The 25,312-nt window shown below is 37.4% G+C and overlaps 2 protein-coding genes across 5 annotated transcripts in view; one reads left to right on the top strand and one right to left on the bottom strand.

Annotated features, from left to right (window-relative positions):
- Positions 1 to 15,711, bottom strand: part of LOC106173773 (trafficking protein particle complex subunit 9-like) — a 31,446-nt gene extending 15,735 nt beyond the window's left edge. For 2 of the 4 annotated variants that reach the window (XM_087019184.1, XM_087019186.1), the window contains exons 1-10: positions 15,568 to 15,711; positions 13,940 to 14,185; positions 12,752 to 13,519; positions 12,198 to 12,331; positions 10,766 to 10,870; positions 5,470 to 5,615; positions 4,942 to 5,076; positions 4,389 to 4,507; positions 3,854 to 3,922; positions 264 to 335 (exon numbers count right to left, since the gene is read on the bottom strand). In XM_087019184.1, the coding sequence (XP_086875310.1) occupies positions 264 to 335; positions 3,854 to 3,922; positions 4,389 to 4,507; positions 4,942 to 5,076; positions 5,470 to 5,615; positions 10,766 to 10,870; positions 12,198 to 12,331; positions 12,752 to 13,519; positions 13,940 to 14,170 (1,779 nt within the window). In that variant the 5' untranslated portion in view covers positions 14,171 to 14,185; positions 15,568 to 15,711. Of the gene's footprint in view, positions 1 to 263; positions 336 to 3,853; positions 3,923 to 4,388; positions 4,508 to 4,941; positions 5,077 to 5,469; positions 5,616 to 10,765; positions 10,871 to 12,197; positions 12,332 to 12,751; positions 13,520 to 13,939; positions 14,186 to 14,654; positions 14,711 to 15,567 lie in introns of all 4 variants that reach the window. The other 2 variants (XM_087019185.1, XM_087019187.1) reach the window with 2 other exon arrangements.
- Positions 15,712 to 17,238: 1,527 nt separating this feature from the next.
- On the top strand, positions 17,239 to 23,167 carry LOC106173757 (TLC domain-containing protein 2-like). Its single transcript, XM_086994133.1, has 5 exons — positions 17,239 to 17,896; positions 19,863 to 19,930; positions 20,568 to 20,650; positions 21,166 to 21,337; positions 21,835 to 23,167. Exons 1-5 carry the CDS (start codon positions 17,691 to 17,693, stop codon positions 22,098 to 22,100), a joined length of 795 nt encoding a protein of 264 aa, XP_086850259.1. The 5' UTR covers positions 17,239 to 17,690; the 3' UTR covers positions 22,101 to 23,167.
- The last annotated feature ends 2,145 nt before the right edge of the window (positions 23,168 to 25,312 follow it).

Below are 25,312 nucleotides of genomic sequence, written 5' to 3'. Positions count from 1 at the left end.
AATACATGTGCAAACTTCAACCTTCTTTATGAATACTTGAGAAAAATATTTTTCTTTTAAATTTTGAAAAATTTTTAAATGTTTTTAAAAAGGTAGCAAAGACAAGCTTACAAAGTGGTGACAAACTAAAGAGAAGTATAAATATATAAAATAAAACTTTGGCAAAGAAAGCTCCCCTTTTCAAACAACTTTCAACCTTGACCTAAAATGTTGACCTTTGACCTTGCAACCTTTGACCTTTCAACCTTTGACCTTGAACTGACCTTCTCTTCCTCTGACATCTGTAGGTTTATATACACCACATTCTGGAGGAACTCTGAAGCCTGCAGGTTTTTCTAAAAAGACAATAATATTAATTAAAATCAAATTGTAATTTCCTTCTTGTAATACATATCAAAAATAATTCAAAGATGAAAAATTTCTTATTTCAAGAGAAACCACTGTACACCTATAATTTCTCAACATTATTCATGTCTTTAATACTACTTACCATGACTAGATTAAAAGGTTGTTACTACTCGTCTAGATTACAATACATAAAAATTCACAATTTTTTTATCTTCTGGTATCTCTATCATTTATTAAAATCATTCCATATCAACTCATTATAAGTCAAATTATTCATCTATCACTAAAAGCTTTTGTTTAATCATGAAAAAGTGGCATCTGTTCATATTTTCAACAACAATTGAATATATAAAATCAAATAATTCTAAAAATTCTGAGATGGTAAAAATGTAAGCTGACCACCTCCATTCATTGGCAATTAGTCTCCATATTATTGTTTCCATTTCCTTCTTTCTCCATAAAACTTGTTTCAATATGCTAAAGTTTCAATAACCTAAATACAGCAATGTCTATAAAGCAGCCAATTCAAGTGAAAATGTACAATTTCATTCTTTAAGTTTCTTCCAAGAAACCAACATTTCAAAGAGGTGTTTTTCCCATATAGCTTTCAATATTTAAAACATTTATGAAATTTTCATTTATATCACCCTGCCCAAATAAATACTACACCAAGAAAAGATTAGTATGACTTAAAAAATGACTGGTTTATTTCAGCAACCATGCCCTCTGTAGTATTGTCTTTTTCCAGTGCCCAACGCCCTCTACAGTATGTTATTGAAGGCGTGAGGACAGTGAGTTATCTGAAGTGGCATACAAGCTCCATGGCACAGGATATGTATGAAATGGTATAGGATCCATTGAAGCTGATAAGAACTGAGGAATGGTGTTTTCTCCATGGCAGCTTAATGCAAAATTGTTTTTAACCAAATGGTGTTGAGGGAATGGCCACTGTAGTGGGAGATGGTAAGGTCTTAGTGGCACTGGACGGAAAACTTTGTGGACATCTTCTGTACCATTTGCATAACCAATTAAGGCTGAATGACCATTGGTATTGTCTTGGTGAGTGACTCCATCTATAGTTTTGACTGCTGTACCATCTTTGGATGAATCAGTGTTGTATCCTTGTGATCTTGATAATACATCAATTTTTCTCAGCTTTGATCTTCTAGGTAAACTTTGCTCACCAATCGAATGTTGAGAGTTACATTTCTCAGACTTGAGTCCATCTGAAAATTTCAGGTGCTCAACTGACTCTGCTGAATCATAAAACAACATTTTTGCTTTGCCACTTTTCTTGTTAATACCTTTCTCTAACTTTCTTCTGCAACGTGGTCTCCTGGCCCAATATTTTTGTGTACGCTTACTTTGACGCCTTACCATTGTGCCTTTTGGTGTTTCAGAAAGGCAGTCACCCTTTGAACCCCCTGTCATTTTAATATCTTTTTCAAAAGTGTCAGGCATCTTTCTTTTATGTGATTTACAGTTATTCAAACCAGTCATAAAACTGTGGGCAATTTCACAAAGATCTGGATCTGGCTTTTCTTGACATTTCCTGCCATCTATTGTACTTTTAACATCATTACTTGTTCCAGCCTTGATGGGCTTTTCTTGGTTGTGATCATCACCTATGGAGCATTCTTGGCACTTGCAGCGAGCACTCAATGCAAAGTCTCCATTTGTTGTTGTAGGGTCGGGTATCTCCAGGTCCAACTCCTTTATTGTTCGATTAATAAGTTGGAGCTTATGCAGATCGAAGAAAGTACACAGCCTCTTTTTACACATGCTCAGTTTCTTCGAACACGCAATTTCAAATTGTTTGTATATGGTCTGAATATCTTTCCTGTAGAGTTGTGCCTCCTTGAAACATTTTTCGTTTCCTAGAGCTACTTGTCGCAACAGCTCTTCATGCAATGCATTTTTCCACGCTATCACGCGCTCATGGACAATCTCGTGGATTGGTTGATAGGCCTCCATACGCAATGCAGGATGATGGGAAATAAGTGTGTACGGCACGGAAACTCTCCTGCTGTCATTCTCGATGGTGTCTGCTAGTTTGTCCAGGCGAGTCAAGTCCAGTTTGGGTTCACAGTTTGGCACTGACAGACATTGGTCAGAGATTACAAAATTTTTTTCATTTGGTGAAAGGTCTTCCAAGACTACGGCTGATGAATCTTCATAAATTTTGATATCATTTCTTATTGCCTGCTTGAATTTATCAGCAATAAGGTTGGACGCATTTCCATTTTCCCTCAGCTTTGTTGTGTCACACTTCATGAATAAAGAATTGAAGCAAATGTCTTCTGGCCTTTCTTCTGCCATAGTCAGTTAAAATTCTCTGCTCAAACTAAATATGTGTGTTGGTCCATTCTTAGCAGTAATGTTTTTGTTTTTAATATCAAATGTCTTGCTTTCACACCATCCCATTCAGATATTGTCTGGTAAAGTTACGTCTATTTTAACCCCAATCTTGAAATAAAGTGCTCCTTTTCCTCTCTTCAGCTGATGACTTTGAATTTTTACATTCCTGACTTCTGTTACTTTAGAGACTTCAAGGTCAGTAGAACAACTACTAGTATGTGAATGGACCAATCAGAGAACATCTATTGACTCTTTTTGACATCTGTTACCTAGGAGACTCCAAGGTGATGATAAGTACTAGGCAAATGGACCAATCAAAGATCACCTTTTAGATCTTTTTGACATCTGTTACCTGGGAGACTCCAAGGTGATGAGAATAACACTAAACAAATAGACTATTCAGAGAACACCTATTGTCTCTTTTTTACATCTGTTACCTAGGAGACTCCAAGGTGATAAAGAGTACAAAGCACATGGGCCAATGAGAGAATGCAAGCTTCATGCTCAGTCAGCTGAGGCAGAGTGCACAGTCAACCTCACCATCAATGGAAACTGATTTCTGTTCTCTCATTCATTTTCATGACATAATACAGGGCATAGCAAGGGCAGGGCAATCTGAACACTAATCACTATAAGTAGTTATTCTTGAGTTAGTCCAGGTAGTGTTACATGACAGGCTTTAGATTTACTGTTACTATTTGGTCCAAACGTTTTGACCAAAAATTTCCAATAATTTTACCCCAAGATAAATCAATCATAGTCTGCTTGATTTAAATATTGTCACTGGTTTTTAGAAACTGGCATCTTATACCAATATTGAGTCTAAATTAGAAGAATACTGTGGACTTTGTTTAAACTAAACTTATCTAGATCAAAATGTTCTGTCTTGATGCCCAGACCATATTTCAGTGTGGTTCTTTTCTGAACCTACTCCAATAGAACTAAACAACTGTTTAGTCAGTATTGGATAGCCTGTGACCGTGTGTGTGTGTGTGTGTGTGTATTGGGGGGGGGGGGGGGGGGTGTGTGCACAAACACGAGAGTGCATGTGTGATGATAACTGATACGTGGACGAGTGTGCATTTGAGCATGCATGAATGCGTGCATGGATATATGCAAACCTGTATTTGCGTGTGTGTTCACGTACCCCTTGCATGATCAGCACTCTGCAGGCTTTAATACTGGCTTCCATCTCTACAATACCCACATTCTTGAACTGAAATATGGAATGGCTAATTATGATATCATAACCAATTACAGGGTGAAGTAATGTCCATCTTCAAATATATGACTAAACTGGAGGTAGCTGAGAAGATAAAACATAGCCAGATTAAGTTACTGGTAACAAGTACACAAGAACTGTTAATTTCTGGACCTTTAAATTTGTAAAGCTAAAAAAAATTTTTTGAAAATGTCAGCAATCCCACTCCCTTTCACCAACATAGTGTATCTTATTTAATTATGCTTAGGAAATAACAAGCTATGAACCCTTTTTAGAGCTCTTTTAAGTTAAAACTTCAACTTTTTACCATCATTAGTGAAATTTACCAGTCTCCATAACAAGAGTGACAAAAACTAAAAACTCATTTTTTTTCATTATTTTATTTTATTTATTTGTTTATTTATTTATTTACTTATTTTTTGATTACTCAAGCAATCAATTCTTTCCACTCACGCCATACCTTGCTGTAGTGCATGATCGCCTCCTTGTATTTTTCAATGATATCATCCCCCATTAGACAGTTTTTGATTCTCACTCTGGCAAGGTCAAGGCCATTCTGATTACGATTCTGTTGGGCACCTGACGCAGTTAAAATAATACTTCATAAATATGAAATCAGTCAGAAAACTGGCACTCAGTAATTAGGTCTTTACGAGTATAAGTGTTATAAGTGACCAATTATTTTCTTGGTATCAAAAAATAGTTCTAAAGCAATGATGTGCCTCCCGCCTCCTCAACTTACTATAATAATTTCTCTTATATTGAAAATGTTTTTTTTTTTATGATTAGATCAGCGTTTTATCTTGATCTCATCTAGACTTGCTCACAATGCAACTGGGTGGGTGATTTTTGCTCACTCTATGGTATTAAATGTAACAGCCACAATCAAGTCGAAACCATCAATAGGATTTCAAATAGTATGAATCCAAACACCAAAGACATTTCTCTCTTTATTTAAGTAACTAGTCATTTTGAACTATTTATAGAGTCCCAATACACATTTTTTCACTTACTACTTCTCTGTTTAGCCTCCTGCATCATAGAGCTACCTCTCTTAGTGGACCATGAGTAGTTCCTCTGGAAACTTTGTCTCTCCTCTCTGGGGTACATGATAATTACTGAGGCAGAACACAGGCCCTCATAGGCAGCTACAATAAAAAATATTTTATTAAATATTTATAAAGATTACAAAATATTCACATAACAGAAGAAGAGGCATAACAGGTCCTCATAGTCAGCTATAACAAAATATTTTACTACAACTCATTAAGATTTTAATTAAACATTCATTTGTAACCAGAATACATGTAGACAATGGCGGCAAAATGCAAGCCCTTACAGGCAGTTAAAACGAAGCTTTTTACCGTAACAGATTTATGAAGATTTAGAGATATTCAGCTAAGACCAGAGTATGTTTAGATATCTGAGGCAGACAATAGATATTCATTGACAGCTATAACCAAAAATTCTACTATGAAGCTGTTAAAATTTAGAGACATTCCATTGAGTTAATCACACCACAAATTCACAAACCAGCTCACCTGCCAGCCAGAGCCAGTCATTGGCAGACTTGAGGATGTCCAGGGCGGTGCTGTAGTGGAGGATGGCCTCCCCGGGGACACCCGCCAACAGACACAGATCACCCAGGTGCTTCCTCAGACGTCCCTGGCACCGTTTACGATACACCCTGGAAATCAAATGCTGCATTTGAATATTGGGCACTTATGAATGGGAGAAATTTTGAAATCCAGTCCTCTGATGGCCAGAGAAGGTTATATTTGTTAATTTCTAAAATTTGCAAGTTAATTAGTTCTCCTTAGTGGTTATTTGTGTTATGGACATACAGTAGACTCAACAACAACATTCCTGATGCTCTTATAAGTTTCATCTGGTACCAAATGGAAAAAAATCCATTCCACAACATTAATTACAGATAACTAAAAATATTCAAGTTAAAAGATGTCGAGTTTTGCCAAGTCTACTGCACTTAGTTATATTAATTTATCAGCTGACCAAATGACCAATATAATTGCATAGAACATCCAAAACCATTATATTATTAATTCTATTTCTAAGTCACTAGTCAGAGGTGTTACAACTATATTCTGATTTGTTATAGTAGGTATCTGGCAGAACATTTTTCATCTCCAAAACCATTAAATTTAAAACCAATTCCAGTCCTGAGTCCTTTTGAGGGGTAATTATGCCCCTCGTCACATTGAACAGCACAGTTTTCTGTATCCAACCATTCTGAGAGATAGTCCACTTCATAGCCAGGTTATTACACAACAGGGTCCACTAAACGGAACCCTGTTCCACTTCCAGACATGGCCAGTTGCGCATTTGCACCCCCATCTCTAATAACTAGAGGATCAGAGAGGCGATACCACCTCCGAATATTGTACCACCAGCTGGAGCAAGCGCATTCGTATAGACCCCCACATACACAAAATAAGGGACACAGCCACCAGTCTTTTGCTTGACAAGCTGTAAAAATGCAATCAACAAGAATTTTCAAAATATGCAAAAAAATATATCAAAAGTTCATCAAAAGGTAGGTGAAAGGTCAATTTCACAGTAAGACTGCCAGTATATGACTTCCAATTCAACTTCAAAAGTAACTTTGGACCTTTCTCTGCCAGTTTGGGAGATAAAAGGGAAGCAAAATTTGCAAAGTTCAGTTCATGGTGAAAAGTAGGTCAACGGTCAATTTCAAGGTCACATTTAGATTGCCAGTGTATGACTTCCTATTCTAGTTCAATAGTAACTATGGACCTATCTCTGCCAGTTTTGGATATGAAAGGGAAGCAAAATTTTCAAAGTTCAGTTCATGGTGAAAAGTAGGTCAAAGGTCAATTTTAAGGTCACATTAAGATTGCCAGTGTATGGCTTCCTATTCAACTTCAATAGTAACTATGGACCTATCTCTGCCAGTTTTGGAGATAAAAGGAAAGCAAAATTTGCAAAGTTCAGTTCATGGTGAAAAGTAGGTCAAAGGTCAATTTTAAGGTCACATTTAGATTGCCAGTATATGACTTCCTATTCAACTTCAATAGTAACTATGGACCTATCTCTGCCAGTTTTGGATATGAAAGAGAAGCAAAATTTGCAAAATTCAGTTCATTGTGAAAAGAAGGTCAAAGGTCAATTTCAAGGTCACATTTAGATTGCCAGTGTATGACTTTCTATTCAAGTTCAATAGTAACTATGGACCTATCTCTGCCAGTTTTGGAGATAAAAGGGAAGCAAAATTTGGAAAGTTCAGTTCATGGTGAAAATAAGGTCAAAGGTCAATTTCAAGGTCACATTTAGATTGCCAGTGTATGACTTCCTATTCAAGTTCAATAGAAACTATTGACCTATCTCTGCCAGTTTTGGAGATAAAAGGGAAGCAAAATTTGCAAAGTTCAGTTCATGGTGAAAAGTAGGTCAAAGGTCAATTTCAAGGTCACATTTGGATTGCCAGTATATGACTTCCTATTAAAGTTCAATAGTAACTATGGACCTATCTCTGCCAGTTTTGGAGATAAAAGGGCAGCAAAATTTGCAAAGTTCAGTTCATGGTGAAAAGTAGGTCAAAGGTCAATTTCAAGGTCACATTTAGATTGCCAGTATATGACTTCCTATTCAAGTTCAATAGTAACTATGGGCGTATCTTTGCCAGTTTTGGATATATAAAGATCATAAAACTTGCAAAGTGCAGTTCATTATGAAAAGTAGGTCAAAGGTCAATTTCAAGGTCACAGTTAGATTATCAGTATATGACTTCCTATTCAAGTTCAATAGTAACTATGGGCGTATCTCTGCTAATTTTGGAGTATTTCACATTTTCCCCACTGAATATTGCGATGTTGTAATTTTTGATAGGGCAACACCTAAACCATATCAAAAACAAAAAAATGGACACCACCCCCAGTATTGCACTTGACAAGGACTACAAAATGCAATAAAAAAGAGGTCTCTGGCATTTACCGTTCCAGATTTAGAGCGAGTTTTCAGTTTCGGTATCTAATGGCTGCTTCTCCCGTGAAAATGCACCGATTGACCCCAAACTCCCAAAGATGAAAGGAGTCCCCAATGGTAACCCCTCATTATGACAGGAGAGCTTAGGGCTGTGTAGTTTCCTAAAATTAGCACAAACAAATATTTTTTTACAGAAAATTCCCATTTTTAGAAAATTTTGGCTTGTTTGACCTTGAAAAAAAGGTCAAAAGTCAAATCCAAGGGCATATTTGGAATCTCCACATATGACTTTCGGTCAGACTTCTGTAGTAATTTTTCCCATAATTCCTTTGGTTTGGGAGATATTAAGCATTGAATTTTCAAAAATTTTGACAAGGGTGCATTTCAACAAGCGTCATGCCCAGGCCAGTGCACCGATGGAGACAAAAAAACCAGGGTGTTCAAGTTGAGATTATATGTGACCTAAATCCAAGAGATGGGGACACAGGTCCTTGCGGTCTAGGAGGAGAAGCGGTAACGGTGACTTGTTTCCGGCGCCCGACTGCGGAGCCGCAGGAGCCGACGGAGCCGGCGGAGCCGGCGGAGCTGTACGAGACGGGTCAGGACTAAAACCATGAGTACCGCCAGCGTACACGCTGGTGGTACTAATTACATCTTTCTTTTCAGTTTTGGCTGAATTAAAATTTTCATTATGTTATTGTAATTTATTAGCCTTACTTTCCCAGTGACGAGTATCCCTGTGACTCCCTTCACCACAAAAGTTTTCATGCAATTATTAAACAGAGCAAAAAATATCTCTCTATTTCTGTAGTATTACCCACCCAGTCATTGGGCGCATTCTGAGCAAGTTGACCTGTGGACTAACAGATCTGCGGAACAAATATATCTGACCACTGAAAGTTTGCCGCATAATCCTCTTCTAGTGACTTTCAAGTTTCCCCATGGGAATTATGCAATAAGCTTTCAAGTGGGTCAGCCATATTTGATCTGCAGATCTGTTAGTCTGCGGATCAACTTGGGTTGTGAATGCAACCATTAATTTCATGTTATTACAGCAAGTCAACTAAAGAAAACTGTACTGTTCCATGTGAGGGAGGCAGAGTACATATCTTCTTGTAAAATAGACCCCTGTTATACTGTTTTGCTAGGCTGCTTATGCCAAAATACAATAAGCCAACCAGTATGCTATATCTATGTGTTTATACATATTTGAATAGCAGTAGTGGCAAAAAGCGTAGCAATAACCATGTGAGTTATGTGTCTGAATATCAGATTGACCTGTGTTGTCTAAAATAAATAACATTGCAACGCATTGCTTTGCCATTTTGCAATATAGGCTAATAACAGAAAGTGCAGAAATAATAACACTAATATGTGTGCTATGTGCTGCCCTATATGTAAACAGTAAATTTTAGCCTTATGCAATTTCAAACATACAGAAAAATAAAGTTTTAGGGTTCTTTTCACACTGCCAGCACACTTAATGGTACCAATCTACTTTGAGAGATTTTAATATTAAAATAAGTCATTGACAACCAATTTAAATTTAACAAAATTAACAAAACAACAAACATACATGTATGTTGAACTTGCAGAAGGGAGTAAAAAACCCTGAATCATAATAATTTACATGTAAGGTCCACTCAGAGTTGACTGATCCAATTAAGTGTGCTGCCCCAATGTGAAACAGGCCTAAGGTATACATAAAGTACAAGGCGCTGAGCTTTATGCGAAATAGAGCAGATAATTGGCGAGGCGAAGCCGAGACAATTATCTGCTCTATTTCGCGTAAAGCTCAGCGCTGAGTGCTTTATCTGGCTTAATGCACGAGTAATTAACCCTGTGCACTGGTGCGTGGAATGCATTCGTGGATGACGTGACTTAACACGAAATAAAGCACGGCGCGACCTATTGTCTTTTGACAGGAGAGTGCTTTAAGTACAGATAAGACCATGTGGTCACATCCGAAAGGTGTGACCGTGTCAGTTTTATCTTATGGATCCAATTACAAAGAGTATTTTTTAGCATTACTATTTATAGATCCAATGAAACTATTTACCAATTTGGACTGAACACAAGTGTGCTACTGAATATATGTAGCGTAAAAAATTAATTGACAAGTAAAAACATGCATGCCTAAAATTACATTAACTTTGTTATTGTCCCATGCATCAAACACATACTGCTCAAGAAGCAAAACAAAAAAACATAACAATATGATCACAACAGCTATAGCAAAAACAAAGAGGAAAACAGCAAAGACTAACAGATTTTTGTTACAAACGAGAGCTTCGGTTAGCTACCCTACATCATCAGAAATATAGATTTATAGATTCCACTAACATATCAAGAGGAAGAGGTCAGACAATTGGGAGGCAAAGGCTGGGGGGGGGGGGGGGGGAATTAAATGATAAGTTAAAAGTAAGAATATAGATATTACCATGTCCCTTCACCATGAAGTACTATAGGAATTAAAACAAATTAGCCAGATTCTTTTGATATATTGTATGTATCATACAAGGCATGACAAAGTTATTAGAAATAAGATATCTGTTTGATTTTTATCAGAATGATTCAAGAAAGCAAGGGCTTGGATAAGTATGATGAGCATACTGATATATTCTACAAGCAAATCCAGATGTCAAATAAGTTAAAAAGACAAGCCAACTGATAAGTCGATTACAATTGCTTTTTTTCTTCTATGTATCAAACAAATTGAATGTGATTGGATAATTTCTAAGAAACAAGCCAGCTTATTGGTTATATCAATTACATTAAATTTTGAAAAGCTTCAAGGCAGCTCAATGGTCAAATTTACCAATTCTAAAGATACAAGGCTTTTGATTGGCTACATTGAGTCATGTGACAACATACTTCTGGGTATCCACCATGTGAGCCACAAGATCTGATTTGTCGGTGGAAACAGCACGTTCCAGGAAAAAGAGTTTTTTCTTGGATTCCGCTCGTTGAGGAGTGGGCCTGATTAAAAGTGGATGATAAATAGGTCAAACTTCTCAAATTAGGTCACTGCAATTCCGTAATAATACCACATCGATATAATGCAATTAATGTTAAAACACAATGATCAAATAATAAATAAATCCAATCAAATAAATATATAAAAATTAATGCAATAATAAATAGTATATATCAGGGCTAAAATCACATTCAAAAATAAGCTTGTTATGACACAACATCAACAAAATACATAAAATTTGCTGTTTGAATTATATATCAGTCCAATTATTGAAATTAATCCTTTATTGGAAAAAGAGCAATTTCAATCAAATGATATGCCTTATCAACAGAATATTTAAAATCTGTTTGAAAACATTATTCCATAATCACTGGCTGTTTTGTAAAGTCAAGTTAAGCAACATCTTATAAAATTATTTAAGTATTTTAAAAGCTGTGCAAAGAACATAAGATCTGTAGAACTGTAGACAAAATTACAATCTATAAACCTATTTTTGACTTTGTAATTTCTGAGTCAATCCTGTAATGGGGTCTTTTTTCACAATTATAGCAGACAAGTGACAAAAAAATCAGCACACAACAAACACAAAGTTCTGTGACAGAAGCAGTGAGATGTATCAACAAAAGACATTAATTTAACGAACAAGCCAATATCTAAACAATTACAAGACAGTATTCTACAAGTTTCATTAAAGAAGTACAAAATGCACACCAAGGAAAACACTCCATGCATTCGGTTAAGATATTATTATGTTGAATGTCTGGCTTAATCACATCTGCCTAGGAGAATATGTTTTTGTTAAAATTGATTTGTCTGTTTCTGTGCTTGTTAGCCACATTAAGGAATAAGTTGTGAATGCATCAATATTAAGAAGTCAACTATTAAAATAAAGTACTATCTCTGTCTTAATCTGAGACCAGTCTTTTGAAAGTGTCTAACATCGTAAATGCAACTGCCAACATGATAACCTATACCTCACTTTCCTTGATCTAAATTCCGCTAAATTTAGACAAGAACTGCGAAGAATACATGCTCATTTTGAAAATACCTTATTGATTATGATTTCCCACCTTTCTTTTTTTTTGTTGTTATTGTTGTTGTTCAATTATTGTTCTCGTTTACAGTCATTAAAATCAGGCATCAAAGGCATCTTATCATACATTTAAATGATATACTATATTGTATCTTACATCCATACTATTGAAAACAAAAAATTAATATGCAGGGGTGGGTCGAGCACTGTTTCCTGAGTAGGCGAAATTTGATTTTTTATCGAGGAAAATCAGATTAGGATACCTTGAGTTATCAATCTGAAACAAGAGGACCTACTTGTTTTCCACGTCAACTCCCACCATGTCCTTTTTCTCAAACGGCGCGGAGATCAGCTGCATCTTCTTTTCGAAGGACCTGTCGAGCCTTTTCCCCTCCAAAACCCAGAACAAGGTCATTACAAATTCCTTCACCTAGAATATGTGAGAATAAGATTGGATTTAAGGCAGTTTTAGTACAATTACCAGGCAATGGCTCAGCTGTCTTTAAGACTCCATTATTTAAATTCTGAATGGCCATTTATTGTAAGTGTATATGAAAATTTGATGGCCTTTTTCATAACTAGCAAGAAAATGAATTTAGACTCCCTTTTTCAAAATCTTGACTAAATTCCTGATTTGAGGCAAATGAGGTGGATTTATTTGTGAAAAAATAATGTTCATTTTTCGTAGGGATCAATTCAAGCTTAGAAATGCAATCCAATTTGAGCCAGGTTCACATTCAGAAAAATATATGACTAAGTACTAATTTAAGCTGTAATATATTACTTTAAATAAATGGACAAATACTACATACATAAGTTGAATTCACCCAATACAACATCACTTTAATACCTTTTCCTCCAAATCTGGACACTTGTCAATATCAGCGTAGAACCAGATATGTGACTTGGGGTCCTTCCCCCTGCTGCTGCTCCGTCTTGACCCTGACGGTGACCCACTGGCCGGAGTAGACTGACCACTGGGTGATAGGTGACCCTGTTTTTTCTGCTGTAAGGGAGAGTCACTGGTCGGCTGACCTTTCTTGACCGCCAACTGACCACTTGGTACCGTACCCGATTTCTTTTCCTCCGTCTTTTCTGAGGAATTTACGTCTGATTTGATTAATTTTTCACTCACAGAGTCAATTTTTGATAGCACAGTCGTTTCTTCTGGTTCATATCGTAAAGGGTCCTTTATTTGAATATCGCCATTTTTTGTTTTGAGATCTCCATCTTTAATTTCAAGTTCCCCAGCTTTAGTTACAAGATCTCCATTTCTAGTCTCAAGATCTCCACTCTTAATTTCGAGATCTCCATCAGGAGTGTGAGCATTTTCTTTGTCCGATTCGCTATTGGCGTCTTTAGTTTCAGCTGCCACGGTATTAGTACTAGTAGATCCCTGTTTATCACTCCCCTCCCCACCAACAGATGTCAGCAGTGTGGGGTCACTGGAGTCAGACTGTTGCATGCTGGGAGAACCATCTGTGTTCATCCCAAAGACAACAAGTCTGGAGTCATACATTGTGGAACTGTATGCGGTTTTTTCGTCCTCGTAGGTTTGGTAAATATCCTCCATTTCCTCGGTGGTTCTTGCTTTCCCAATACAAAGCAGACCCAGAACCTGTACAAAGTAAAATACAGGAGGTAAAAAAAAAAAAAAAAAAAAACTGATGACTGACAGGTAAAAAAGTGTTGTTTTTTTTTTTTTCACTTTTTACAAAAATTATCCTCCCAGCTGATTTTGTTAATATATTTTAAATATAAGACATGATTATCATATCATTATCATATGTTGACTGATAAAAAGGCATTAAGTTGAGCCATCATAACTTGAATGGAAATGCACTTCAATGGAAAATGGTTATTTATAATAAGCATAAAGTCTGCTGGAAAAGAAAGGTGCTATATTGAACCATCACAACATTACTGTACTAGAAATGCCTTCAAAGGCAATGGTTTGATACAAAAATCAAAATCCTATAAGACGGAACAGCAGTAAGTTGAGCTGTCACAACTTCAACATGAATGCGCCTTCAGTTACCTTTCGGTGTGCCTGAAAATCACCCCACTCATTATTCTCTATTGGATATTGGCTCTTATAGCGCATCCAAACTGTCCTTTGCTGGTTCGGGACATGTACACACTCTACACGACTGATCCTGTCATAGACACGACCAAAAGACTTGGGTTTTAATTCGGCACCGACCAGTTTAACCAGTATCAGTATGGACTGGTGGTCCTCTGCTTTCTGACTGTAGTCAGGGAAACTCATACTGGTGTCTTCATGCTGAAATTTAAAGACAAATATTTTGGTAAGAAATCGGTTACACTAGAAAACTATACAGCAGACATGCATATCTTTATACTCCTATACCAGATGTGTGTGTGTGTGTGTGTATGTGTGTGTGTGTGTGTGTGTGTGTATGTGTGTGTGTGTGTGTGTGTGTGTGTGTGTGCATGTGCGTGTGCATGTGTGTGTGTGTGGGGGAGGGGGAGGCACAAGTGAGAGAGAGGAGAAAGATGAAGAGACAAACTTGTGCAAAATCTCTCTGCTGAACAAAGGAAGGCAAATATAGAGTAGGTGATGATGATAATTTTGCAGCAATATGTAAGGCAAAAAGATGGTTACATTGTAGCTTCAAGATGTGAACAATTATTTGGAATAGGCTGAATTAAAGGACATGCAGAGATAAGAGAATGAGTTCAGGGAGGGGAGGGGGGGGAAGCCTTGACAACTCCTCGCCAGTGGTACCTACTTTGATACAACGATCTTCATCTTATCTTCCAAACACAGCAACAGGTTAGTTTGATTCTACATTATGCCAAAGTTAACATGAAATTAAATTATTAAAGTACAAATAAAAAGGAATTATTTTCCTCTTTAAGCAATTTCCCGACAAGAAGAGATTACAATTTCATGAAATGTTCAACTAAAGATTGAAATAGGATTAAAAATCTTAAAGACAAGGAAAGGGTATTTATCATTGCACGACTCCTATCTAAACCTTATCTATATCAAGATGATTTTTTTCCATTAATTTAACAATAAAATAGTAAAATATTTTGGCGAGTTACAGTATATGCTTGTATGTAAATTAGCACGAAAATTCATACGTTAGCACTCCTATTGACCTTGTGTTAGCACACTGTGTGTTAGCACAGCCAGTACATATATCAGAATTGTCAATAGGAGTGCTTACGCATGAATTTTCGTGCTAATATGTATATATATATACACTGCACTTTTTAATATTATTCTGTTAAATGCTATTTCTTACTGAAGAGATACGTGCTTTTACATGAAGGGATGGGGGGAGGGGCGCTAACCTTTCAATATCATACAGTACAACAAGACAACGTCATCAATAAACAAATGTCAACACAACACGTCGATAACATTTACGTTATTTATGTCATAAAATACTCCCCAATTGCATTATCATTATCGTGTCCGAAAACATTAACTGGCATTGCCACACATAATAAGTTATTCATAAAACATAATTCTTTGAAGACAGAGTTATTTCATTCAAAAGAAAAATCAGACAGGTTATTTTTGGCATCGCAGTACTAAACTTGTGAAGTGAAGGGTGTATGGTAGTCGACAAAAATGGTCCAGCTCAAAGTTCAGCCACTTTGTTTCTTAAAATTAAAGGGCACTCAACATACCTGAGCTTCCTTATCATATGATTCATCATCTGCGATGGATAAAGCCCATGCAGATCTCTAAAGTATATTGCACTGGTCAGTTATGATAAATTTTCTGCTTCATTCAAGTTTTGCGTACGACTTGTTCCGCCATCATGGATTGAAGTCACGCGAAGTCTCGCAAGCTGCGTGACATTTGAATGTGGCACGAAGGTTTGAGGAGGGGATTTGGGGGGGGGGGGAGGAGAGAGAGGAGAGAGAGAGAGAGAGCTAGAGATGGTATAACACCTCAAAGATAACGCTACTGCTTTCTACTGTTTTTCACATATAGGCTGATCCAACATGTGATATATATAAGTCCCCCAAACCACAGACAGATGCAAATTGCGTGTTTGATAGTTAACTTAGGCCTAATGTGGCTTCTGTCAACATGTGCAGACGAATTTTAAGAGGAAAATTAATGAGAACGCATGCACCATGTTCCCACGCCATGTCATTTGATTCGGTTTAACTGTGATTTTTCTTTTATTCTTTCTATCTTTCAAAGTTCAAATGGCAGGTAAGAGAGAGAGAAAGAGAGAGAGAGAGAGAGAGAGACGATCTGGTAGCCTTTAGGCCCGACTGCTCAAAATAACTGTGCTGGCAGACCTATATATTTCTTTAGACTGAGCGCATCAGTCCCTAACACCACAAATTGTGGTTGACTGCTTCAACATTTGCGTGTGTGAACAGACGAAATTAATGAGAACGCATGCACCGTGTCATTTGAATGGCTTTTAACGCGATATTTCTTTCATTATTTCTATCGTTCAAAGTTCAAAGGAGAGAGAGAGAGAATTACGACGATATACTGCTAAGTCTCCTTAAAATAACTGTGCTGCTTTCGACTGAGCCCAGAAGTTCCTGACGCCACAAACACAAGCTGTGGTTGACTTCTTCATCATTTTGCTCCTCTGAGCAGACAAAATTATGGAGAAAAATTAATGAGAACGCATCACACGCACCATATTTCTCCGCCGTGTCATTTGAATGAATTTTTCTTTCATTCTTTCTACCTTTCAAGGGCAGTTCTAGAGAGAGAGAGAGAGAGAGAGAGAGAGAGAGAGAGAGAGAGAGAGAGAGAGAGATGGACGGATGACTAGGCCTATCAGTCGAGGGGTGCGTTGAACTTAAACCCAGGCACCTTGTTATAATTAATGCTACAAGTTATGACCCCATCATAATCAAGTTATCACATCAAAGTTGGACTTTGCATCTCATCTTGTAAACAAAATACCTGTGACGTGGCTCGAACGTTCGGGGCCAGACAGTCATACTCGGGTTGTTCTCTGCCCTTTTTGAAATCTTATTTTCTTTGAGGAATAAAAAAAAATTATTGCAAAATCAAATTCCTATGTTCTTTTATTTTAACACGATTTTGTAAAGATAAACACCACAAAAAAGTATGATTTTATCGGAGAAAAACGAAAACGGCCGACGATGACCCTGAGGACCCTCACAAAACAATTAAGTCCTATTTTTTTCGAATTCATATTTGGTCTACTAAGCTATGCACCGAATTAACTACTTATTTTACTACTAAGATTAATAAGTATTAACAATAAATCACAACAAAGACTTTGATCTACTATCCAAAATTCTCACGATGACTTGAGCTCGCCAACGGTCTGAGAACGTGACGGTGCTCTCGGACTATGCCCAGAGCTGCGTGCACTAAGACAGCATTTAAACTTGGGATAGCTGATCTTGTAAATAGACATAGATTGTTTTCTGAACTCTGTCACTCTTAGCCTCAAGCCTAACCTGAACAATAGCTAGAGTAGGACAGAACGACTTGAAACTCTCAAAAAGCGGCTTTGCCCGTCCAGTGCAGCAAAAAAGACGCCGTCGTCACAACCGTGATTATTTTTGGAAAAAAAATCTGTTCAGTCTTCTTCGGTGTGGTTTTCTGCGTGGGGCTACTTTCTAACTGAATAATGCACGGCGAATCCATGGACTGAATTATTAGCGCCAGAGGTCCGCGAGGTGACCATACACTGAAGAGAACGACACCACACAGAGTGGTTGCCCAATAATTTATGGACAGATCTTTGCTTTAGACCTAACAGACTATATATTGGGGTTGAACAAACTTTTAATCAACAATGAACGAAGCAGAAAACATCGTAGATTGGAGATGGAAAGCAGTGACAACGATACCACCATGTTCTTTTCTTTTCTTTTTGACATTAAGCACTTTGATTAAGTATTTCGGGACTCCGGCGATTTGTGCGACTATACCCCAACGCTGGAAAAGCTACGCGACGTCATGGTCTCACGCTCTGATATCAGGCTGCTTTGCGCTCTACGTGTAAGCCGTTTTTTTTTATCTTCTCATATATTTATCTTAGTACATTTTAACATGATTCCACGTACAGTACCTACTCTCTGCCAGGGCCGTAGATTAATTATATGCACTTTTTCTCAAGAAAATCGTGTCATAAACTAGCTAGGGACATATCTGTGAATATACAGTGGAAAAATCATATGTAACTCTGGTAGACAGACCGTACGCAGATTCCGAAAGATATTCCGTAAGAGATTTTAGCACTAAATTGAATTTTTCCGGTGAAAAAATAGGAATTTCTCCTACTCACATATCATTGTTCGAACAGTTCCTGCACTTGGGTCTGATATTTTGCACCATTTCTAAATAAATATTTGTTTTCTAAACGAATCATGTAGGGAAATATCAATGCCAGGTACGCTTCAGATAAAATTTTATTTTAGAGGGCATATCGCTTTTTATATTTGATAAGAGGTTTTCGGGATATTTAGACAAAAATATAATTTTGCTTGGAATGCATTTAAGTATAATTGTGGAGAAACGAACCGCTCCTTCAATTTGCTATTGTGACATCAATGACATAGAAGACGTAGGCTTAATGACGAACACCGTAATTGTTGACAGTACCTAAATGATCCCGTCTTCATTCAACAGGCCTTGATAAGTTATCTATTTACTTACAAGTGTCAAACCGATGTACTCTGTCCCCATCGTTATCGGGTCCATTCCAACCTGCGTTTCAGAGTTTAGATTTTAATTTTGAGATTTAATTTCTTCTATTGTAAACATGATTCTGCCGTTTCTAGTAACACCCTGCGTTTCAGAATTAAAGTCACTGGAGATCATCTTTATCAGCCCGCTTCTGCCATTTCTACATACACCCTGCGTTTCACAAGTAACTGGAGATTATCTTTTATAAACATGCCTCTGCCGTTTCCAGTAGCACCCTGCGTTTCAGAGGTCACTAGAGACTCAATTTCTTCTATTATCAGCATCTCTGTCGTTTCTAGTACATGTAACACCCTGCGTTTCACAGGTCAGTTCAAATCAACTTTATATTATCCGATTCTTCCATTTCTAGTTTCATCCTGAGTTACAATATTACGATCACTGGAGTTTTGCTTTTTTATAAAAAGGACTTTGACGTTTCCTGTAGCACCCTGTGTTTCGGAGGCCACTAGAGACTTAATTTCCAGTATCAGCAACTCTGTAGTTTTACATGTAGTAATACCCTTAATTTCAAAGGTCACTGCAAACTCGACCTGTTCTCGGTATACTGCTCAGGGTGTCCCATTTCGGAAGCTATTATTTTTAATTGAAGGAATCATTTTCAAATAAATTGGAGAGGGATTAGATTGGCTTCTCATGAATAGAAATATCAGCACCCAGCCCGACGAAATAGCACTGCCCCTAGCTGAGTCGACGTCATAAGTCGAATGCTAATTCATCTTCAGAGTTGCATGTGATAACTGCGCTCCTTGATTTGTTATCCGTTATTACTAAGGCCCATCGAACATCTCACTGTCCTTGGTATATGTAAAGTTTGAAAATTACTGTTGCTAATGTTAATATGTGATTGTTATTGCCCCAGAGCCTGTGATTTAACTGCATTCACGTATCAAGGCATAGATCTTAAGTATCTTTTAAAGTCAATTTATTGATTGTACTTATTAGCGGATAGAGAGTGATTGTGTAGACGGTGACTTCCTGTAATAGGTTTGGAGCAGTCATGGACTGGACCAAGGTCCATTTTTTTCAAATGAAGTCGTTACATTGGTGACTTTAAATGATTTTAAAACAATAATTCATATAGCTTCTATTGAAAAAAAGGGATGTTAGCGCTCATACTACTGGTCGCCACCACACATAGTTTTGAGCAAGAGTAAAGGAGGATGTACAGGTATATTTGTAAAAATATCATTATTATTTATATGTTCTTAATTGTGAATTTTGTCACAGTAAAATGACACATTCCTTTTTGTATTTGCAGGGTTCTCACAGAGACAGAATTTATGCAAGACCGTCCCGAGGCCTTCTACGTCCACTGCTTCTCTGTGGGTGGGTAAGATTCACAAGTCGACCGAAATTTCCAAATTACCGACAAGTAGATCGGCTTACTTTTTTATCAACAAAACATGTCCGTGTCTTTTTACAATAAGGCATTCGGATACTGAAAAATCACCATTTTGGCTATAAATGTCGAATGACATAATACTCACATGTACATACTTTTTGTGTAAAAAGGACCGCGAGTTCTGCCACAATATTATTTAACCGGGCGTAAATGTTAGACCCACGGCAAAAAATTTCATTTACGCCTTTGCAAGATATTACATAAACCTTGGAACTGTCACCAACTAACTAACTGGTGCAAACTACATTCTTCGGATTTTCACCTTGAAGTAAAAGAGAAATCTGTACATGTCTTAATTAGAGTAACCTGAATGTGTGAAATAAAATTCACCACGCGGTTCGATGGAAACTTGCCTCCATATTTTTATTATCAGTTTATATCTGTCATTTCCAGTAGTACCCTGAACTTAAGAGGTCACACGCCTCAGTGACAGTTCGAGCAAAGACACACTAGCTGATGATAAAATATACAAGGCTTTTCAGTGACCTTTTGCAACTCAGAGTAATGGACACCAGCATATGCATAGAAATATCGCTGAAATATATTTTCTGGATGTTTCAGGTTATTTTGTGTACGATTTCTTCGACATGTTTTTGGCCACTGAGAATATAGGCTCCTGGGATATGTATCTACACCATGTGGTGGTGAGTATAGATAGTGGGTGTGTGTGTGCGCGCGCGCGCGTGCGTGACTGTTTGTGGATGTGTGTGCGTGCGTGTGTGTGTACGCGGGTTCTACCATGTCGTCGTGAGTATTGGAAATCGATGTGCGTGTGTACTTGTTTGTTTGTATTGTGTATATGTGTGCGTTTATGTGTGCGTGTGCGTGTTATGGCAATGTATCTACACAATACGGTGGTCTGTATAGGAAACCTGTTGCTGCATATGAGCATTCTTGCGTGCCTATTCGTGTATGTATGAGTTTGTTTTTTTAAAGCCATGTATCTGCACTTTGTGACGGTATCATTATTATGTATCTAAAAATACGTAAATGAACAGCATGTGTGTGCCTTTGCTTATGTACGTATTTGCATGTAACATGTAACACGTGTGTTTCAAAATGCGCGTGTACATTCACGCGCGCCTTCAAACACACACGCAAAGAATAAATAAATAAAGAAATAAAGAAATTCACAACCATCCCCGTGCGTCTTATTCAGATCACCTTCTTCGTGACGTACGCGTACTTTGAATGCGGCTGTAGCGGTTACGGGGCCTGGAACTACCTGTGCGAACTGTCCAACGTGGCCCTCCACGGCCGTAAGCTGGTCACCATGCTAGGCCACAGCAAGAAGTCCAGCCTCTATAAGGGGATGAATCATTTCTATTTCTGTACGTTGGGCATTTTTTATATCTTACTATACTTAAAATAGTTGAATGTGGTTTAGCTTCAGCTATCGTATTGGACTGGTCCATAGTAAACACATAACTTTTTTGTTAAATAAACGTTATGGTTACGTTATAATAACGCTGGACTAACGCTATTACCCGAGTTTCAGAGGTCATTGGAATTTAAGTTTCACCATCATACACCTCTGTCGGTTTTGGTAACTGCAGTTCACTCTACAAGGGCTACAGATTGATTTCTTTTTCACTAGATATCAATTTTGTGCACTTGCGCTGTGTCCAGCGACAATTTTGGTATGGACGATTTGTTCATCTTTATATTTAATATATTCAGTTATATATGCATACCTGTATATTTATTTACATATTCATTTATCCATTTATGTCACCGTCTATTTATTTGTTTATTTTGCTAAATGTATGGCAAAAATTTACCACAAAGGGCAGAGTTTGTTAACAGGTTTTCCTCATTCTTCTTGCAGTCACCTTCTTCGTCTTCCGTTTCGGACCACAAGTTTTGGGCCTCCTCAAGTATCTCAGCGAGGTCATCGCTCTCCGGGTCTCCCTGCTCTGTGCTTTCCTCTGCATCCCTAACCAAGTGTTTCTAGTCTGGATAGGCGTGGACATCGCCTACAGGATCACCTTGAGAGAGTTCTTCCCGAAGGAGAAAAAAGAAGATGGCGGAAAGTTGACGCGAAATGGCGGCGGTGGTGGGATCAGCGGGGCGAAGACATTGAAGACAGGGTAGTAATCTGGAGTTCATGTACTGAGAGTTTGATAGAGATATACTGCGTAATCTAAGGCGTATATAAGAACAAAAAGCACACATGTACGTTTTCCTTCAGTTTATTAATTTAATTAATTATCATATTTATTAATATTTATGATAATATGCCAGTATGTGTATTGTTTATGTATGCTGTGAATATGCATTACTATTTTCTTGTACCCCTACATAAGATAGTCCAATCTACTAGGATTTCACTATTTCTTCCAGTATCTACCAGTAGGCCTATCTTGCATTGTTTTAAAAGGAAAGAAAAAGAAGTTTATAAATTAACTCAGTGAAAACATAAGGAAAGTTGACCCCAAATAGCCTGACATTCATTTAAAGCTTTAAAACCAGTTTTACTGAGAAGTTGACTGTTAGAGATTATTATTGAGATTTCTTGTAGTTAGATTTAAAGTTCAGTGGAGAGGAATGCTTATTGGAACATTGAGATGGAAATTGCAAAGACTGAAAAAAGACTGCAATCTGAATATGGTCCTTTTGCGTTTCAAGATTTAAGTCTTAGTAGGTAATTGTTGCAGATAATTAAAAGAATTGCAGTTGTAATCTAAAGGAAAGAGATGCAGTGTTTGCACGTAACGTTGTCAACTCTCTATTTACTGATGGGCGCATATGCTAGGAGTTGGAAGTGAAGTGAGTAAATGGTAAACACGCGTTTTGTAGTTCGTGCGTCGTGCATTGTTGTAATAACCAGAATAGTCTGGTGTAATATTTAAATCAGTGTAGTTTCGTGTAACAACTATGCAGTAAATGGCAAGACTACAGTGGTTCTATGGTTTTTACCTGTATATACATTCAGTTTCTTTTCACAGGAGACAAACATAGCTGCTTGATAAATAATTTGTTCCAAAGTAAGTAAAGTAGTAAATAAGTAAAACATAAGTAAATATTATAATTATGAAAATCATTATCTTATTCTTACCCCTGCAAAGATTATAACACAATGACGCTTTTAAAGGCGATTTATTCTCGATATTGTATATTTTACATATTCACTGGCTAAATAAATATTTAGCTTATCTTAATTATCTTATGGAAGTTACTTGTGCAAACTTGTGTTTGAAACTCAGCAATTCTTTAGCTAGCAGTTCCTCAAAACCTAAAATGTAGGCCTATCTGATGAAAAATAAATAGAACATTCATTCGCAAAAAAAAAAAAAAAATAAAAATAAATAAATAAATAAATAAATAAATAAAATAATAATAATAATAAAATAAAAAGAGAAAAACAATATTTCACTAAACAATTCTGCCCTCATTCAAGAGTCAATTTTCTTACGCTGTGCCAACTTACTTTACAAAGACTGGCCAATCACAAAGTTCGATGGGTGAAAAGGGAATTCCCCACAGACGTTAGCGAACAAAAGATGTATACACGCAAGGGTTCTCCAAGTTCATTCAACAACATGAAAAGGTAGAGAAAAAAGCACACCTGAGGATTTGTAACAATTGTATATATTTGTGATGTCAATCTCTCACTTTTTGCTAATGCCGCCTCTTGAATGCCACGACACTAAAATAAAGTCAAAATACCACACATTAATGTTACTGCATGGACGCCGACTGAAGGAAAAGAAATAGCCCCATGGGGGGGGGGGGGGGGGGAGGTGACGCGGAGATCTTTTGTCAAAAATCTCTTGAGGTGGGTGCCATCACTCACACCCTCTGTTCTGAAGCATTCGCCGTTGAGGCTCCCTATTTTATTTCACACATTTTTCCTTTACTTCAACACGTTCTGTATTCAGCAATGTCAAAAAGTGCCATTATGCAGAATAATAAAGAGCCGTGGTGCTTTATACTCGCGGGGTACTAACTTGTGGTTGTGAACACAAAGAAGCACAAGGTAAACACAGGTCTAATTCTACAGGTAGTATGCAATTTTCAAGCCTGTGCAGACCTTGAACTTTTTTTATAATAAATATTAACCGTTTCTGTACAAAAGCAGGAAGAAAAATACATTGGGGAAGTAACCAAGAGAAGGCACTATATTTACTGAACTGCATGTGTATAAACCAATCAAGGCCGATTTCATAACTAAAGCGGAAGAGTAATATGATATATATAGAGCGGTAATACAAGTGTAAGGTTTATTTAGTTAATAAACATCGACTCTCGGGTATAAATTGCCATGTAAAAAGCTTTTCGCCGTGTTTCGGAGCTTTCTGAAGAGGAGAGTATTAGTAGCAGTTTAGTAAAAATTGTGTTTGACAAAATAGCCCCACATGCAAGTAGGGAGTCCAGAAAGCCGAAAATGACGATAAAAGAAATTTCCACGATGCCAAGAAAGGGTTACATTAGACTGTATCTGTGGTGTTTGATGAACATTATTCTTAGTATTGGCGGATACAAGGCACATAGGTGCCCGGCGCCATGTCGTTGTGATTTTACGTCCTTGTCACAGGGAATTGTCAACTGCTCTTACAGCCCAATCCGTGCCCTGCCCCTGGATATACCTATACCACGTAATACAACTGTACTGGATCTACGCTATACCGGTCTGTCTGAGATACCACCACACGCATTTAGCCAACTGGAGGGTCTGAAAGCACTGTATGTCGGAGGAAACAACATAACACACTTTCATGAGGAGAGCTTTGCAGGTTTATGGAACTTGGAACACTTGGATTTGTCTCCACTTCTACTATACACGAACTTTGATTATGTAACATTCCCTGTAAGGCTGTTTCACGATTTAACACAGCTGAGAGTTCTAATATTTGGGAAAATGAGCGTCACCATGCAGGTGCAACAAGGTTATTTAGACCAAACCTTAGCTCCCTTACATCGATTGCAACAGGTGTTTTTCCCGGGTCTTCCATGGCGTAATTTGGCGTTTGGTCCCGGTTACAGTAATCTCACCTCACTTAAAACAATTGTGTTTCATGGACATGGGTCTGAAGTACCGGTACACCTAAGAAAACACTCTTTTGCCACGTTAAAAAACTGTCCTATTGAACGACTGGCTTTCATCAGCAGCGGTCTTGACGCCGTAGAATATGGCACAATGTCTTCATTTCCACATTTGAAAACACTGGACATAGAGGAAGCATCCTTTGTCTCATTCAGAGAGGTTGAAAAATTTATCTGTGACCTAAACAATACCTCGATTGAAGCACTTCGCATGAACAGCATATTCTCAAAGCGAAATTGGAAATTGGAAGAAAGTTTTT

This window comes from Lingula anatina, chromosome 8 (assembly GCF_051362555.1).
Source record: "Lingula anatina isolate TDL-2025a chromosome 8, LinAna3.0, whole genome shotgun sequence".
Lineage (NCBI taxonomy): Eukaryota > Metazoa > Brachiopoda > Lingulata > Lingulida > Lingulidae > Lingula > Lingula anatina.
Note: the sequence above shows the minus strand (reverse complement) of the source record. Positions and strands in the feature narration are given on the sequence as shown.